Source organism: Vespula pensylvanica, chromosome 16 (genome assembly GCF_014466175.1).
Source record: "Vespula pensylvanica isolate Volc-1 chromosome 16, ASM1446617v1, whole genome shotgun sequence".
NCBI classification, from domain to species: domain Eukaryota; kingdom Metazoa; phylum Arthropoda; class Insecta; order Hymenoptera; family Vespidae; genus Vespula; species Vespula pensylvanica.
The window spans coordinates 4540427-4556830 of record NC_057700.1 but is presented as its reverse complement, the minus strand read 5'-3'; the positions used below and the strand labels follow the sequence as shown (position 1 = coordinate 4556830).

The 16404-nt window shown below is 27.5% G+C and overlaps 3 protein-coding genes across 8 annotated transcripts; 1 reads left to right on the top strand and 2 right to left on the bottom strand.

The window, feature by feature from the left end:
• Positions 1–117: 117 nt before the first annotated feature.
• Positions 118–9108, bottom strand: LOC122634969 (tuberin). 3 transcript variants are annotated; one of them, XM_043824564.1, is made up of 30 exons: positions 8973–9108; positions 8458–8549; positions 8030–8166; positions 7749–7942; positions 7445–7648; positions 7190–7364; positions 6893–7093; positions 6683–6824; positions 6450–6598; positions 6202–6374; positions 5957–6125; positions 5617–5838; positions 5280–5541; positions 5091–5209; positions 4844–5008; positions 4583–4748; positions 4311–4507; positions 4116–4232; positions 3869–4050; positions 3535–3748; positions 2907–3341; positions 2658–2832; positions 2381–2582; positions 2132–2312; positions 1862–2044; positions 1622–1797; positions 1197–1545; positions 982–1122; positions 462–632; positions 118–392 (listed from the first exon to the last, which is right to left on the bottom strand). In XM_043824564.1, exons 2-30 carry the CDS (start codon positions 8525–8527, stop codon positions 183–185), a joined length of 5481 nt encoding a protein of 1826 aa, XP_043680499.1. In that variant the 5' UTR covers positions 8528–8549; positions 8973–9108; the 3' UTR covers positions 118–182. The 3 variants fall into 3 exon arrangements, with proteins under 3 accessions (XP_043680499.1, XP_043680498.1, XP_043680500.1); XM_043824563.1 differs by lacking the exon at positions 8973–9108 and having other exon boundaries at positions 8458–8637; XM_043824565.1 differs by lacking the exon at positions 8973–9108 and having other exon boundaries at positions 2381–2579; positions 8458–8637.
• Positions 9046–12069, top strand: LOC122634970 (exocyst complex component 5). Its single transcript, XM_043824566.1, has 6 exons — positions 9046–9502; positions 9593–10036; positions 10107–10684; positions 10747–11235; positions 11330–11837; positions 11927–12069. Exons 1-6 carry the CDS (start codon positions 9470–9472, stop codon positions 12023–12025), a joined length of 2151 nt encoding a protein of 716 aa, XP_043680501.1. The 5' UTR covers positions 9046–9469; the 3' UTR covers positions 12026–12069.
• LOC122634971 (protein arginine N-methyltransferase 1) lies at positions 11358–16389 on the bottom strand. 4 transcript variants are annotated; one of them, XM_043824569.1, is made up of 4 exons: positions 16189–16389; positions 15989–16118; positions 15656–15795; positions 11358–14776 (listed from the first exon to the last, which is right to left on the bottom strand). In XM_043824569.1, the coding sequence occupies exons 3-4, from the start codon at positions 15719–15721 to the stop codon at positions 13694–13696; spliced, it is 1149 nt and encodes a 382-aa protein (XP_043680504.1). In that variant the 5' UTR covers positions 15722–15795; positions 15989–16118; positions 16189–16389; the 3' UTR covers positions 11358–13693. The 4 variants fall into 4 exon arrangements, with proteins under 4 accessions (XP_043680504.1, XP_043680503.1, XP_043680502.1 ...); XM_043824568.1 differs by having other exon boundaries at positions 16238–16387; XM_043824567.1 differs by having other exon boundaries at positions 15989–16389.
• Between the last annotated feature and the right edge of the window lie 15 nt (positions 16390–16404).

The following is a 16404-nucleotide window of genomic DNA, read 5'->3' as shown; positions in this document are numbered from 1 at the left end:
ATTAAATGAAAATTGACTATAATTATAACTTACTTGTTTAATTTTATGAATATAAAGAATGTCGATTTGGACAAACAATATGTGAATATCGGTATTAAGATGATACAAGAAAACAAATATGATAAATATCAGATATATATTTAATGACTTAATTTTTTAGTAACATTATTTTTTTAAGAAATTTATGTAGTATATTCAGTAAAGTCATCCATATAAACTCGTTTATTAGATCTTGGTGACAGATCATCTGAATTACCATCAGTATTATTATTTACGGATTCTTGTAGTACTCTGTTTCGAAGTCTTTTAATATGCCTCAAACGTTCCAACCAATTGGAAGCATATGGATTATGACTACTTTGTTTTAAGGAAGAAGATACCATCGAGGCTAGCTGTATGTAACAAAAAGAAATAAAAATAGTAAAGTTAATTGTTATTATTCATTATATATAAGAACTTACATTTGCATGTAAAGCAAGTTGACGTGCGAGTATAGCTAGGTTTTCATCAGAGATAATTTTTGGTTCACTATGACCAATATGTTCTGCAAGTTCTTCTCTTGCTTGTACTGTTACTTGATTAGTGCCATGATCTAAAGGTTGGATCACAACACAAGCATAATTAAACTGTCCCTGAAATAAAAATTTAACACAAACAAATTTCATTAATTAACTTTTCATTATACACTATTAAATATTATTATACACTACTAAATATTACTAAATAGATTAATTATATAATATAAATTTATTAAACTATTATTGAGTATTTCAGTAAATATTAAAATTAACAGATATCTAAATGTCTACTTTACACATACAACACGCGCGCGCGCGATATATATATATATATATTTATATATATATATGTGCACCATGCTGCATGCGCGTTGCGTGTATCTAAAAAATGTACTCTACTAATTACTCGGATATTAACTTTTAATAGATTAATTGAGAACTTATATATCAATTAATATCTAACCTTGACAGTTTGAATATTATACGACTCTCCAGATTCATTATAAACGACAGTTACATAATTATTTCCAATGTGCTGTTTCTTTGAAGTGCATTTTGGATCACTTTGCTTCGTTGGCATCAATGTAGCTACATGAAATGCAACCTAGAACAAAAAAGATTTTTTTATTTTATAATAAACAAATATCATAAATTATTATTTTGAATTAAATTACAAACTTGTGTAACATCATCTTGCCATATATATGCAAAATTTCCATTTTCTCCATTGCGATCTAATCCTCCTAAAAATACACTTTCATCTACATCCTTTAGTCGTATCAAAGTTCCTAAATCTTTTAAAAATTTCATATATCGTTCAGAACCATGCTGATTTGCCAAAATTTCAACCTCGTTTGAAGCTTGTCCTGGACCAACATATAATACTCCAATTTTATGAGTTTCATATGGTTGTATTCTATCCAAATTCGTTACTGCTCTTTGTACAGCAGTTGTTTGAGGGACTAATAAAGGCTTTTCTGTTGTAGTACCAAAATGTGCAGTATGATATAATTGTAAAAATACAAAACTGTAACATGTATATTTTATACATTACTTTAGTTATAAACAATGTAAACTTAATTTATCCGAATTATATATATTACCTAGGATTGATACCGGTTCGAGGAGATTCCTTAATACGTGGTGAATTACCTCGACGAGCAGTATTCCATTCATTACGGGACTTCGTAACTGGACTCATTACAGATATAGTATGTCCTCTATCACGAAAAGGTATTGGTAAAGGTGGTAATGTAGAAGGGTCTGGCCTTTCATCTTTCTAATAAAGTGAGACAAAGCAAATAATAAATTATAGTTCATATAATGCATTACAATTAATATACCTTATCGATAAGTAGATTTCTACCAATAGGAGGTTTATTTTCAATAGCTACTGGCATCTGTTTCTGATTAGTATCATAATTGACCAAGCGAGAATAAACTTGTGTAGGCGATTGCGGAGGTTTTGTTCCTGTCGACTGGATTTGTGATGTGCGAACTTGTGTTGTCAAAAAATTTGTAGGTGCCTAAATTATTTAAAAAATGCATATTACATAGTCATCACATAATATAACAACACTAATAAACCTAACTTGCCCTTTTATGTTTCATACCTGTGCAGTTGTAGGAGATGGTGGTACAGTATTACTAGTAGTTGTTATTTGCGTCGCTTGTGTTGCTCCTGGATACGAACGCTGTGATCGTAAAGTACTTGGATGATCTGTAGTGTTCTCTGATGATGGAGGTGTAGTACCCATGCTGAACATTTCTTCTGGTATTGCTTCACAACTTACTCTACAATTAAATAACATTATATCTGTAATACAGAATTTTAACAAAAAATAAATAAAATATGAAGTTACCTCATGTCTTTTGAAAAAGTAGTTTTTGCATGTTTTTTCAATTCTGCATCTAATTTAATGTCTATATCCATAGTAGATAGATCTTTATCAAATTGTTGTAAATTAATCTTTTCTTTATTCAAAAATGGATTTTTCCAGTTGGCACTCATTTCAGGACTTGAGTTAGATCTACGTACTGGATTTCGAGCCCGTCTAATATCTATTATAATATTTATATTTAAGTTATAATTCTGAATGTATATACTACTACAACATATCATTAATTTATTAAATATACCATCTTCTCCTTCTTCTAAACTTTCAAAACTGTCTTGTGAACTTTGACGCGAAGGGCTCGGACGAGCAGGTGAACCGGGTATTGCAATTGGCCCTGAAGATACAGATGAAGAAGTCATTGATTTCATTATACTACTTTGTTCACTTTGTGGCAAATCATTTTTATCCAGTCCATCCTAAAATAACATTTAATTTTTGTTATAATTTAATTATTTTTTATTAGTACCGCAATTAATGGTCTTTTAAATACCTCTGCTTCATCTCCGGAATAATCTACAGTAGATTCTTGTTGCTTGCTTAATACCCCATTTGGAAGTGGCATATAAAGAGCCATAATGTCGTGTACAGGAAAATCCATTGGAGTTTCAAATTGCATAGAGTTTTGAATTCTCATAATCCAAGACATGTCACCGGTAGGTCTACGTACATATATTTCAGCCCAACCTTGACACCAACAAGCACAAAGTACATGCTCTTCATCTTTTTTAATTTCAAGTATTTGTTCTAATTTTGATTGTTTTTTATGATCTTTTTTATTCTTTTCCATGAGAATTTCTCGTTTTGTATTATCTATATCATCTATTGATTTTTTAGATTCTTCAACTGGACAATTTGCAGTAGCATTTGCATTAGAATTTCCATGTCCACCAGAAGATTGTCTAGACAATTTTTCTTCTTTCCCAGTCTAAAAAAAATTACTTAATAACTTAATATTGCATCTTGAAAAATTATACATATACACACACTCGATTATTAAGAATAAATCTTTTCTAATTACAAAAAAATTTAATTAAATATTGAAAATTCTCATAAATAACTTTTACATAAGTTTCTTTTGTATCTACAAAATCTAAAATATAAATAACTGTTTAATATACCTCCAAACTAGATAATCTGCGTAAATTTGTTTGGGAAGACTTTATATGTTCAGGTGATTGAGGCCTAGATTTACATGCTACCCAACAATTGTCACATAAACCACCACGCATTGCTTTGTTACTGCAACCACTTGTTGTAACAGTAATAAGTCTATTACCAAGAAGCCACGTCATGGATTGACCTTCTTTAAGAAGAAAATCTGCTGCTGGTAACCTGAAATATAATAAAAATAAAAAAAAATAAAAAAAAAAACATAAGATCATCAATTTTCACAAGAAAGTAATATTTCAACATTTAAATGTCATTAAGAAAATCACAATACAGAATGGTTACCTCTTTGGGCGAGCAGAATAAGTTGAGAAAGTATATCGAGCCATAAGATCAATACAAGTTTCTGTAAGTTCAATGTGAAAATTCATTAATGCCTCATCAATTGGTGGTTTCAAATCTAAGGCTCTACTTTCTCCTATCATACGATTGGTCATTATTGGTCTTTCTCTTCTACCTCTACTGCCCTATGTAATGATATCATTATATGATATAAAATTAATAGAAACGATAAATTATTATATATTTATACCTGCTCTGTTAAACTAGAACTACGTTTTCTATTTGAAGAATCTTCATTAATTGAACTAAAATCAGATTTCATCAAATGTCCTTCTTCGAAAGGAACGATTACATTTGCACGGAGACCCTATTTTAAAAAATATAATTATATTAATATTATCATTATAATTTAAAGCTTTAAAATATGTTAATGAATATTACGCACTGTAGTAATAAATTTAACAAAATCTCTTCTAAATGGCAGTCTACATTTTAAAAACCATACAGCTATTACATGATGAGCCAATGACACTGTATAATGGTTATACTTAAACGGATTAGTGTATGGCAATAGTATAGCAAATACAGACATATGCTGATCTCCAATAAAACTGGCAAAAACCTTTGGTAGTCTAGTAAGAGCTAAAATGTTTTAAATTATATTATTTCGATACAACATAACGCTTAAAGATTGAATTTTATCAATTATATACTCACTAGACAGAAATTCCAATATAGGAATAGCAATATGAACTGTAGCTGATATTTTTGTTAAGATTGAAAGTACTTCAGTTAAAAGCTTATTCATAGCACCACGCATTTCTAAAGTACAAGTTGTGAGGCTAGTAACACACTGACTAGCACATTTTGCTGTTAAACCAATCTGTTTTCCAAATCAATCAAACATTTATATGTTAATATATTGTGGTACAACACAGACACATAATGCAATATTATATATTTATTTCTCTATAATACCTCCAAACATTTTATTAGTCTTTGTTGTAAATTAGGTTCTAAGTGAGCATGATATGAAGCCAAAGATGCTAATACTGGAAAGACATAAACTCGAAATTCAGAAAGAGTAAACTTAAGTGGTACATTATATAAAGATTCTGGTAGCCTTAAATTTTTATCACTAACCTGTAAAATATTTAAAATTAATTATTGTTAATAATTATTATTAAAGAAAAGAAATTGTGAGCATATCATTTAAAATATTTACCATGGAACACAATGCTGTAGCAAAGAAATCAATATCACTACTATGCCAAGATAATATCAAAGCTCTATTTTGCATAATTTGTGGTAATTCTTTTAATACAAGTTGTAAAACTTTCCAATCTGTAATATATAATGCGATTAATAAATAAGTTTAAATTTTTTGATTGTGTAAATTAATTAAAATTGTAACCTTTTTCTTGTTTTATACAAGAAATAACAGCTTTACAAGCATATGTTAAAGACATGTGAGTAATCTGACAAGAAATATGCTGCAATGGTGCAGGACTAGCAGGTGGAGGACTGTTACTACCACCAGCATTACTCATTCTTTCAGAGGGAGGATGTTCCAATACTAAGTAAGGACTGTAACGTATTATTGTTGTATTTGATGGATCCAGGAAACCAAGATGATATAAAGTGTTTGCTCTGATTTTTAAAAAGCAGTCAAAAATCTAGAGTAAATAAAATACACTGTTATTTTATAAGCTATAAAACTGAAGAAAACATTTACTTTATATGTTACATACCAAATATCTAATTGTAGATACATTATGGAAGACAGAAGGATCTTTATAATGTTGCTCAAGATGATTTACCAAAATTTTGTAAGCACAAATAGCATGACTTGATGGTAAATGGTACATCTTGAAAGTAAGTATTTTTATTATACCAACAACAGCTGTTTTTACATCCTTTATATCAGCATCAATCGATATTGATGTATCTGATATAAATGGTTTATTAATTATCTAAAAGTTAAAATATTCAAATGCTTGGTTATTCCTGGATCACTCTATTTGAATTACATTATTGTATTAAAAAAAAACAAAAGTATATATAATAATTATTATGTAAAAATTTAATTACCTTTTCTAATATATCTAAAAACTCCAAACATCTTTTTGTTTCACACTCTACACAAAGGTCCACTAGAAGATATGCAGCAACATTACGGATTGTGATATCTGGATCCATATCCACATGTTGCAAATATGGCACAACTATACGTTCTATCAACTCATCTTCATATTGTGATCTAAAAATACAAGATACATTATACAAAATACAAAATACACTGTTCAATATTTCATAAATATAAAAATTAATAATACCTATTAACTTGAATGACATTTGCTAATACATCAAGAGCTTTTACTCTTATATTAGTACGTGTATCAGTTTTATAATAAAGTTCCATTAATGATAATAGTCTAGATTGCCAATGATGATGCATAGGATTTATTCTAGAAGCTCTGTATTCGATTAATTTTAAAACTGAAGATTCCTAAATAAATATAATTAAAATAAGTATATAATTTGAACTTTATCTTAAAATATTGTCTCACATGTACATACTTACAGAGCGTACATTACTACAACGTTCTACAAGATTATAAAATCTTTGTACATAACCATTGTAATGATTAATATCAAGTAGATTTTCAATGTTATTTATCGTTTCGTGCAAACTTATTGATACCTGTTTTGTGGCTGGTTGATTACTAGTTTCTAAACAAATAACATATCAAGTTCTAATTTATTCTTTTTTGTAAATAAAAAGTTATAAGTATTCACATATGATATATGAATTACCAGTATGTACAATTATTTCTTCTATGATATCAAGGATAATACTCCATGTAGGTTCATGAAGTTCAGCACCACACTTATTCACTAATCTTTGAATTGATAATGTAACTTCATACATAACAATTGGATGATTGCATTGTAAAGCCTTGGAAAAATAGCTATGCTTTTTAACTGTACAGTAACAATTCTTATATTTATCTATAACATATTTACCTGATGAAATGAAGGTAGAACTGAAGTTGGTGTACAAACTAATTTAGGAATTCGATGTGTACCCCATAGTCCCATATTAACATAAAAAACAGCACCTCTAAGGAGCCGTACATCACGTTGATAATTTGTGTCTTGCAACAAACGACACATTGTATATAATGCAGAATGTCCCATATGAGTACCCAACAAATTTCTCATTATCTGCATTAAATATATATATTGGTAAATAATATGTAATTTTTGTATATATAACAGCTTTAAAGAAAGAAATAAAAATAAATTTATTATAGTACATACTTTCCAGCTTATTTGACAATACGTTTCAACATTGACACTTCTGCATAATGCTATAATAAACATCTGTAATGAATCTGATTGTAAATTATTGTAGCATACAATTGCATCAAGAACCTCTAAACATCCTGAGACTACATCCGTGTTATTACTATAGTAACAAAGATGACAAATACACCTGAAATATACAAATTAAAGAAATTTTCTATAAAATATTAAAAAAATAAATTTTACTAATAGAGATATTAGCATATTTACTGAATAAGACCCGAAATAATATGTTCATCGATGTAAGCAGAATTAAACTTTATGATGTTAACTAAGAGTGATAGAAATTCAGCACCCCGTTTACCATCATCATTAGTTACTGTTGGGAGCCATTCTAATAAAAAGGGGCCCATTCTTTCCTCCAAATGTAAAATATCCTTTCCATTTTCTGTTAAACTTTGAAGTAATTCTAACCTAATATACATTAATTTAAAAATTTATTTACATATAATTGTAGCTTTTGTTATAATAAATAAATTAAAAGAATAATTAAATCCAAAATTAATTATATTACCTAGGTCCAATATCTTCAGGAATATTATGATCTTTTACTACCATAAAAAATTTTACTCTCATTAAAGAAGATAATTTGGAATATTGCCCTTGCACAAGACATTTTAAGAAATTTAATGTTACATGTCTATGTTCACGTGGAATATCCTTTCCTAATAAATCTTGAACTAAATTCCATAAACGTTCAGCTGCTCTCTAATAGAAAATAATAATATATATATGTAATAAATTTTCATTATTTAAATATATAAGTTACATTACAAATAGTAATAATATATATACATCTTCCCATTGTTGATTAAGTACTGCATCACACAAATCTTTAATAACTTTTGTACGATGATGTACTGGACTATCAGGACTAATTTCTTTTTCAATGTCATGTGACAATGTAAAATCTTCACGACTTTTATAATTTCCTAAAAAATAATAGTAAACAAGCATATATTATTAATGTATATTACGTGAAATATTTATATTAGTTAAAAATATTTTCACAAAAAGTTAGTATGGTATCTAATTAAACGTCTATATTATTAAAAAAGTCTATATATATATATATATCTTAACAACAATTTATAAATTGTAAGATTAAATTTTGTAATAAATTAACAAGTATATTCAAGATATTGATTTATTTTAATAAATAAATGAATTTAGAAAACTTGTTAAGAATTAGAAATTTAAAATAATATTTGAGCTTAATTTACCTTTATTAATACGAAAGAATTGCTTTAATTTGTCGTGTAAAGTTTTATTATCTTTATCCTTTGAACTCATTTTCGATATTGTAGATGTTTAACTAAAACATACAGAATAAAACAAGTTTCAAAAGACTTCCATTGTAGTATATGGTATAACATTGGACATGTCAAAAACAAATCTGAGTCAAGGAATATAAATTCTATAGATTCTACAATTTATGTGAAAATGTTCATTAAACAATTTAGATGATAATAAGAGATTTACTTTATCATATATAATTTATAGAGATCTACAATATCGACCTTGCTTTTTATTGAACGAAGATGATGTTTTCATAATGAATATTTATAGATGGAAAATACTATTCACATTACTAATAATTTACTATTCTTTTTTTTCAATTTTTTCTTATAAAATTATATAACAAATCTTTAATTAATAAGATTTAAATTGAAACCAATCACATATATATATATATATATATATATATATATATATATATATAACCCGATCTATGTACCTGACTTTTGTAGTGCTTTTGCAGATACAGAACTACAATAGTAGATTATCTATCATAATAGAGATCTCATTAGATATCATCAGATCTTGAAAGTTATAATTTATAATATTATGTGATTAATTTTATATAATATAAATTTGGAAACACATTCAAATATCATACATTTATCAAATATTTCGTTACGTGACATCGAATGTAAATAAAAATCTACAAATAGATAAGAACTTGCGTTGATTGGTCAGAAATCAGGCGGTGATTATAAAAAGTTCATTTGAGCAGCATTGATTTCACATGATTATATAGAATGAATATGTACTAGATCATTATATATCTAGTTTACCATACATCACTTATTCTATCAGGAGAATAATAAATTGTATATTTTAGTTTTTTTTATTCAAAAAGTATAAAATAATTTTATTTCTAACCTTACTCTTATATAGTAGTTTTACATTTTACATTACAATTTATTTGTCAATTTAAAGAAGCTTTTCAAAATGATGCAGCAATATATGAAAGAATTGGAACAAGTAAGTTTGAGATTATGTGTGTGTGTGTGTGTGTATGTATGTATATGTATATATTACAATGTAATAATGTCATGTTAATAATTTTTCTAGGAGCCTTTTGATCCTGAAGAATTTGTCGAACGTTTAGCTTGGAGAACTGTTAATGATAAAACAAAAGATGGAGGAAAAGCATTTTTTGATCCTGTCATTGTACATGAGACTTTCTTACAAGCTATCAAGGATTTACAAATTTTACAAGAACGACAACAGAAAAAGTGTGACAAGCTTGAAGCTGGTTTAAAGGATGAAGAAGCCAGACATGCGCTGGAAATATTAGATTTACAAGAAAGAAATAAACATTCAATTGACTTATTTCATCAGTTAGATGAAAGAATAAATTCTGTTGCCACCAAAGTTCTTCATTTAGGAGATCAATTAGAAAGTGTTAATATACCAAGAGCTAGAGCAGTTGAAGCTCAAAAACTTATGCGACACTTCTCAGAATTCTTAAGCCCTGGACCTTTAACTGATCCAATTTTTACAGATAAAACTTCAGTAAGAATATTATGCTTAGAAAACAAAAGTGCTTTAGAAAGTAAATTATTAAATTCTTTTTTTATTTTAGTTAGATGAGGCAGCAGATGTAATTCAGAAATTACATCTTATTGCTCAAGAGTTACCTGCAGAAAAATTTGAACATGCAAAGAAAAAGATAAGCATTAAATATGATGAAATTGAGCGTAATCTGATAGAAGAATTTGTACAAGCACATAGCAGAGAAGATGCAGTTCGAATGAAAGAATTAGCATCTGTATTATCACAGTTTAAAGGTTATTCACAATGCATTGATGCATTTATAGAACAAAGTCAAATGGGTTCATTTGGTGGAAAAGACGTTTTTCAAGATGTGATACCCATGTGTACAAAATACAATAAATTAATGGAACAAGTATTTTCTAATCCAGAACAAGTAATGGCAAAATTTGTTTTAAATATTTACCATTTACGACTTCAAAAATATGCTGTTGCTAAGTTGGCTGATAAAACTGATTCTGACAAATATCTTAGAAACTTGCATGATTTATATGGAAGAACAGTGAAATTATCAAATGAATTGAAAATGTTTAACATGGGTACTGATGATAGTTACCTTAAAAAATTAACTAGAAATATATTTCAAAAATATTTAGATACTTACATCACGTAAGTTTATATTTTGAACAATGTTATGAATTTACAAATAATTAATTCATTTAATATTTTAGTACTGAGATGAAAGCCTTGCGGGAAAAATCAGCAGCTTTATTAATTGAATATTATGAATCCAAAAATCATCAAAAAAAGCAATTACAAACTGGTGGTTTTCAAGAATTACGTCGTGATTTACAAGCTGCACTCGCAGCAAGAACAAACATAAATATTGCTCAAATAGAAGATTATGGTGGAGAAACATTTCTTTCAGAAGAGTTAGCTATTGCACTTTTACAAAAAAGTAAAATGGCTTTTCAAAGATGTCAATTATTATCACAGCCAAATGATTTATCTGTAAATGCAGCTCAAATTTTTGAAATATTGTTACAATACTTGATAAATGAGCATGTTGATTATGCATTAGAATTAGGATTACAAAGTGTACCAATACCAGAAAGTAGAACTCAACCAGAAATACATTTTTTCAATGTCATGCATCAATGCAATGCAATAGTTCGACTTTTGGAAGAACAATTTAATGATAGTGTGCTTCCTCTCATCATGTAAATTTTTCTCTTTTTCTCTCTATTAAGTTTTAGTAATTACATAATACACAAAAAATACTAATTGAATTTTAACGTAATATTATTTTTCCAGAGGTACAGCAAAACATGGAGACTGTATGTTAAAGAAAAAAGTTGTATTAGATCAAATTGATATGAAACTAGATACAGGTTTAGAAAGAAGTATAAGTGCCATTGTTGGTTGGGTTAAGATTTACTTACAAAATGAACAGAAAAAAACTGATTTTAAACCTGATACTGATGTAGATACTTTAAGTACTCCAGCTTGTCTGACAGTAGTGCAATATGTAACAGGAATGATACGTCACATTAGAAATACCCTAGATGGGAAGAATTTAGAAACTGCTTTAACAGAACTTGGAATTCGATTTCATAAAGTAATTTATGATCATTTACAACAATTTCAATTTAATTCTGCTGGTGCAATGTGTGCAATATGTGATATGAATGAATATAGAAAATGTGTTAAAGAACTTGATGTTGATGTTGTTACATCATCATTTGATACATTGCATGCATTATGCAATTTACTTTTAGTAAAGTCAGAAAATTTGAAACAAGTGTGCTCAGGAGATCAATTGGTATATCTCTTTCTTATTCATAACTATATGTAATATTTTAGTAAATACATATCACAGATAACCTATAATCATTTCTATAATTATTTTAGGCTGTGCTTGATCGTTCAGTTTTACTTAACTTCATTCAATTGAGAACAGATTACAAAACCCAGAAATTAGCCAATTGTCTAAAAGGCCTTGCAACGTGATAATATATTTCATCCATATAAGTTTTGAATAATGTTGAGTATAGAGTATGTATAATGTTGATTGTATGCAATTACTATTTTTTCTGTTTTTGCAGATATAAAATTAACAATAATTAGCCATGAGATTATCATATAAAATGAAACATACAAAAAGAAATTGTTATCTGTAAATAGTAACACACATGTTTCTTTCTTTCTCTTTAAGTGTATAACACATGTAAAATAAATTAAATTGATCTTTTTGATATTTGAAGTAAAAAGTAAAAAATATTTAAACATTATGTGACATTTTATGTTAAATTGAAATTAATAAAAGTATATTCATTTATAGCAAATGTATACTAACAATTTATTAATGTATAGTAATTGTCATAAAGGAACTATTCCTTTCTAGGACTCATTATTTCTTTCATCTTTTTTAATTATGTACATGACATAAGTATAAGATAAGAACATGCTTCCGCTTTAATTATATTAGAAAAAATTTTCATTTACATCATTGCACACAATTTATACATTGGTTTAGTTCTAATATCTAACTAAAAGAATGTAAAATATAAAATTATATTATCTTTCATAATAGTGCAGTAAACAATAAAACAAATTTTAAATTTTATTAACACTAAATTGTTTATATATTGAGTAATATTGTATCAGTAATTTAATATATGATATCTCTATCTCTCTCTCAAAAATTAAATTGAATCAAAAGATGAATATTAATGTATTAAAAATTATCACACGTGTTTTGTATATTGACGCGTATACTTAATAAATATCTTAATTCCACATTATTAGTGTTTACTCATTTTGAGTAACTTACTTACTTAAACGGAAGCATCCAAACAATGATAATACAAATGGAATAAACAAAAAATAGAAAATTTGATTTAGGGAATTTCATTATTAATACATAATTCATAGGCAATACTAGAACGTTAGAATTTTCACGCACAATCATAATTTATTGAATATCACAAAGACGAGTTACACTTTGTCTTTATGTGTTTGCTTACTATAAAATATTTAATACAGTTTTTTTTGTTTTTTATTATGCATGAAAATTCATTTTCTATCTGATTACATGTTTGTATGCTTTTTTCTGATAAGTCATTACACATAAATATTGTTCATATGAAAGTCATACATACGCATGGCAATCTTGATAAAAAATAAAAAGAAAAACAAGAATATTTTAGTGAAATATTCTGTCTATGTACACTATATATTGACTTATTGGATGATTGAAATTTTCAAGAACATTCTTCAGAAACATAAGCATCTGTAACAATAATATCTGGTAATATATTATTCAATAAGAGTTCAAAATTTTTAATACATTTTTAAAAAATGTTTTTGATAATACGGTACAAGAATACATATTATGTAAAAAATAATGCTACGTACAAATCTACTTATCGTCTTATATTTTATAATATTATAGAGAAATAAAGCATACAAATATGTAAAAATGATGATACCATTTTATTAGATTTTATTGAAGTCGTAAAAAAGAGTAAAATATATTTTATCGTACTTGTACCGTACTGTTAAATATGGTAGATGATTAGCACAATTCAATAATAATAACAGGGTTTTAAGTTCAGATTTCACTAAACAGTCTGAAGAACTATTGTAGTAAAAGAAGGATATAGAAGCTCACGGATATCAGCGCATACGATACGTATTTGTTTCATGAATTTCGCACAGATCTCCTTTGAAGTCCAACTCAATACTGAAATCCAGATCTCTATAATTTCTTGCATTGGGCTTCATGGAGAATACACCATATATTTCTTCTCCTTTCTTCACTGTCATATATTCATCAAAATAGAACACTGTCTGCTTCCAGTGCGTGTACTGCACTTCAGGTGCTGTACTAAAGCCAATCCGTTTGTGGCACTTAGTGAATTCAATATTGAAGAATGTAACTAGTGCTTGAACATAATCATTTCTACGAACTTGAAGAGTAAATGGTGATGAAAATTCTAAATCTGCCTTTGTTACAGTATACAGATCAACTTCTTTGATAAGACATGCATTTGTAACAACTTGTTTTGGATCTACAATATCTACCAGTGGTTCGCTAATGGCTACTTTCCTTATGCTACTCATATCAAAGCCATATACATCATCCCACCAATTTATTTTTTCATCTTTATATTGTCTATCTTCGATGCCACATATAAATAAAGTTGCTTTGTCAGGAAATAACATTCCATCTTCACGAAGCCACTTATCTCTAGCAAAAAGCACCGTATCCAGCATAGATTCATAAAATAAACAATAACCCATCCACTCAGATATAATTATATCAACTTTTTCTATACCATCTGGTAAAGAAACTTCTTCAACTTTGCCTTTCAAAATCGTTATAACATTTGAAAGTTGATTAGCTTCCACTATCTTTTCCGCATATTCAACAATGTTGGAACATTCTATTCCAATCACTCTGGCAGCTCCAGCTTTTGCTGCGAACATGGATAATATACCTGTACCACAACCTATATCAAGAACTATTTTTCCTTTAAAAAGATGTTTATTGTGGTACATGGAGTTACGGTATGTCATTGTCCGTACTTCATCTTTTAGCATTTCTTCATGAATTCCATAGTGAGCATAAGAGTCAAAATAATAATCTCTAGATGTCATATCTTCAACAGATACAGATTCTTTGCATGGTGGTATAGTAGCATTTGTAGCTGACGCAGGAGCTGATTCTCCAACATCCATTGATTCCATTTTTGAAGTCTGTAATCATTAATTATGAAATATATTATAAAATTATAAATTATATTCTATAGATGTTTTATTAAATATTTATAAAAAATTCTAATACAATCTTATTATAAAATAGTTAATAAAATTCTTTAAATATAATAAATTGGTTATTTTATATTTTTTAATTTTCTTTTAAAATAATTGTTTCTACAAACAAAAAATAATTCTAATTAGTAATAATATAAAGTACATTGATTAATCTGGAAATATATTAATGAAATTAAACATAAATTGAAACAATGTAGTGTATACTTTTTATGAGAGTTATTTTATTCTTCTAGAAATATATATATATATAATATATATAATATATATATATATAATATATATATATATAATACCTGCAGGTATATAAAATATATAATACAAATATTATTTACAATATTATCCATTTACGAGGAATTATGCAATAAAAAGATTAAAATTTAAGGGACTACTTTATACAATCTATGAAGAAGATGCACGTGCCCGCCAAAATGAATGGCGTCTTTTGGAGATCGAATTATGCATGAATATTGCCAATCACGAACGCATATAATTCATGTTATCATAAATTGTATAGCAACGCCAATACAATGATTGAACGTGGTTCGATTAATTTAAAACAATGCGAAAAAATTACTTATGATATTTTGATATTATTGCCTAAAAGCCAATTTCAGAAATAACAATACATTCAATCGTGTATTTGCTATAGTTCATTGATGCGAACCGCAGTAAAAATAATTAGTATATATAGTTCTTAGCAGTCAAAGTAATAAATATATTTCTTACTATAATATCTTACGTAACAGATTTCTTTTAAGCATTTTCTTGATTTTATTAAAAAAATTATTCATCAAAATTTACCTGATTTTCCGTTGTACACATGCCACCCTGGTTGATTTCTACCGGCACTTCATTAGCTGCCGCCATTTTGTTCCGCGTCACAGCAGACGACTAGTTTCAGGAACGTATGCAATCGTGGGCATAACGGGCGAATTCACGTACTACTAATCGAATAAAGACAAATTACAATCAAAAATTAGAAAAACGATATTATTTAATAACAATGCATATAGATGAATAATTATTATTGATAAAGGCTTATTAAGTATGAAAGGCAATTCAACACCTTATGAAAATGCAGATTATACTATTTGTAAAACGCAGTATATGTTAATAACATAAATAGTATATTACCATTTAATATTGTAGCAACTATTTTTTTCGAAATAACACACTTTACAACTATATCTCTATGATATCAATATTCCACATTATTTCAAGTTTTAATCTACTCCAAAATTGATGTACAACTTTTTCTATGCAACTGTAACATTTAACAATAATAAATCTTTCAATAATAAATAACGTCAATTCTTTGTTAAATATAATCTCACATTGATTTTTCAATCATTCGATACAAGAGACTATATAAAAGGAACATACAGATGGTAAAAACGGTTGTCACGAAAGACGGAATGACGGAATGTCCTGGAAGGTGCGATTCTCAACAGCAAAGAATCATTTGATACGTCCCTGCGGGATGCGCAGTGCGGTCATCCGAATATTCGTTTTATCTCGTGTTAAATGTATTTATTTATCTCAGTATTGCT

What these genes read in the sequence shown, in the direction of transcription:
- LOC122634969 (XM_043824564.1), bottom strand. Translation starts at nt 8,527, where the DNA reads ATGAGTTCAAAGGATAAAGATAATAAAACTTTACACGACAAATTAAAG. An exon ending in TTTTAGATATATTAGAAAAG is followed by an intron (nt 5,839 to 5,956) that starts GTAATTAAATTT and finishes TTTAACTTTTAG; the next exon opens with ATAATTAATAAACCATTTAT. An exon ending in ATTCCGGAGATGAAGCAGAG is followed by an intron (nt 2,833 to 2,906) that starts GTATTTAAAAGA and finishes ATGTTATTTTAG; the next exon opens with GATGGACTGGATAAAAATGA.
- LOC122634970 (XM_043824566.1), top strand. Translation starts at nt 9,470, where the DNA reads ATGATGCAGCAATATATGAAAGAATTGGAACAA. An exon ending in TTTTTACAGATAAAACTTCA is followed by an intron (nt 10,037 to 10,106) that starts GTAAGAATATTA and finishes TTTTTATTTTAG; the next exon opens with TTAGATGAGGCAGCAGATGT. An exon ending in TGTGCTCAGGAGATCAATTG is followed by an intron (nt 11,838 to 11,926) that starts GTATATCTCTTT and finishes TAATTATTTTAG; the next exon opens with GCTGTGCTTGATCGTTCAGT.
- LOC122634971 (XM_043824567.1), bottom strand. Translation starts at nt 15,721, where the DNA reads ATGGCGGCAGCTAATGAAGTGCCGGTAGAAATCAACCAGGGTGGCATG. An exon ending in TGTGTACAACGGAAAATCAG is followed by an intron (nt 14,777 to 15,655) that starts GTAAATTTTGAT and finishes TAATGATTACAG; the next exon opens with ACTTCAAAAATGGAATCAAT.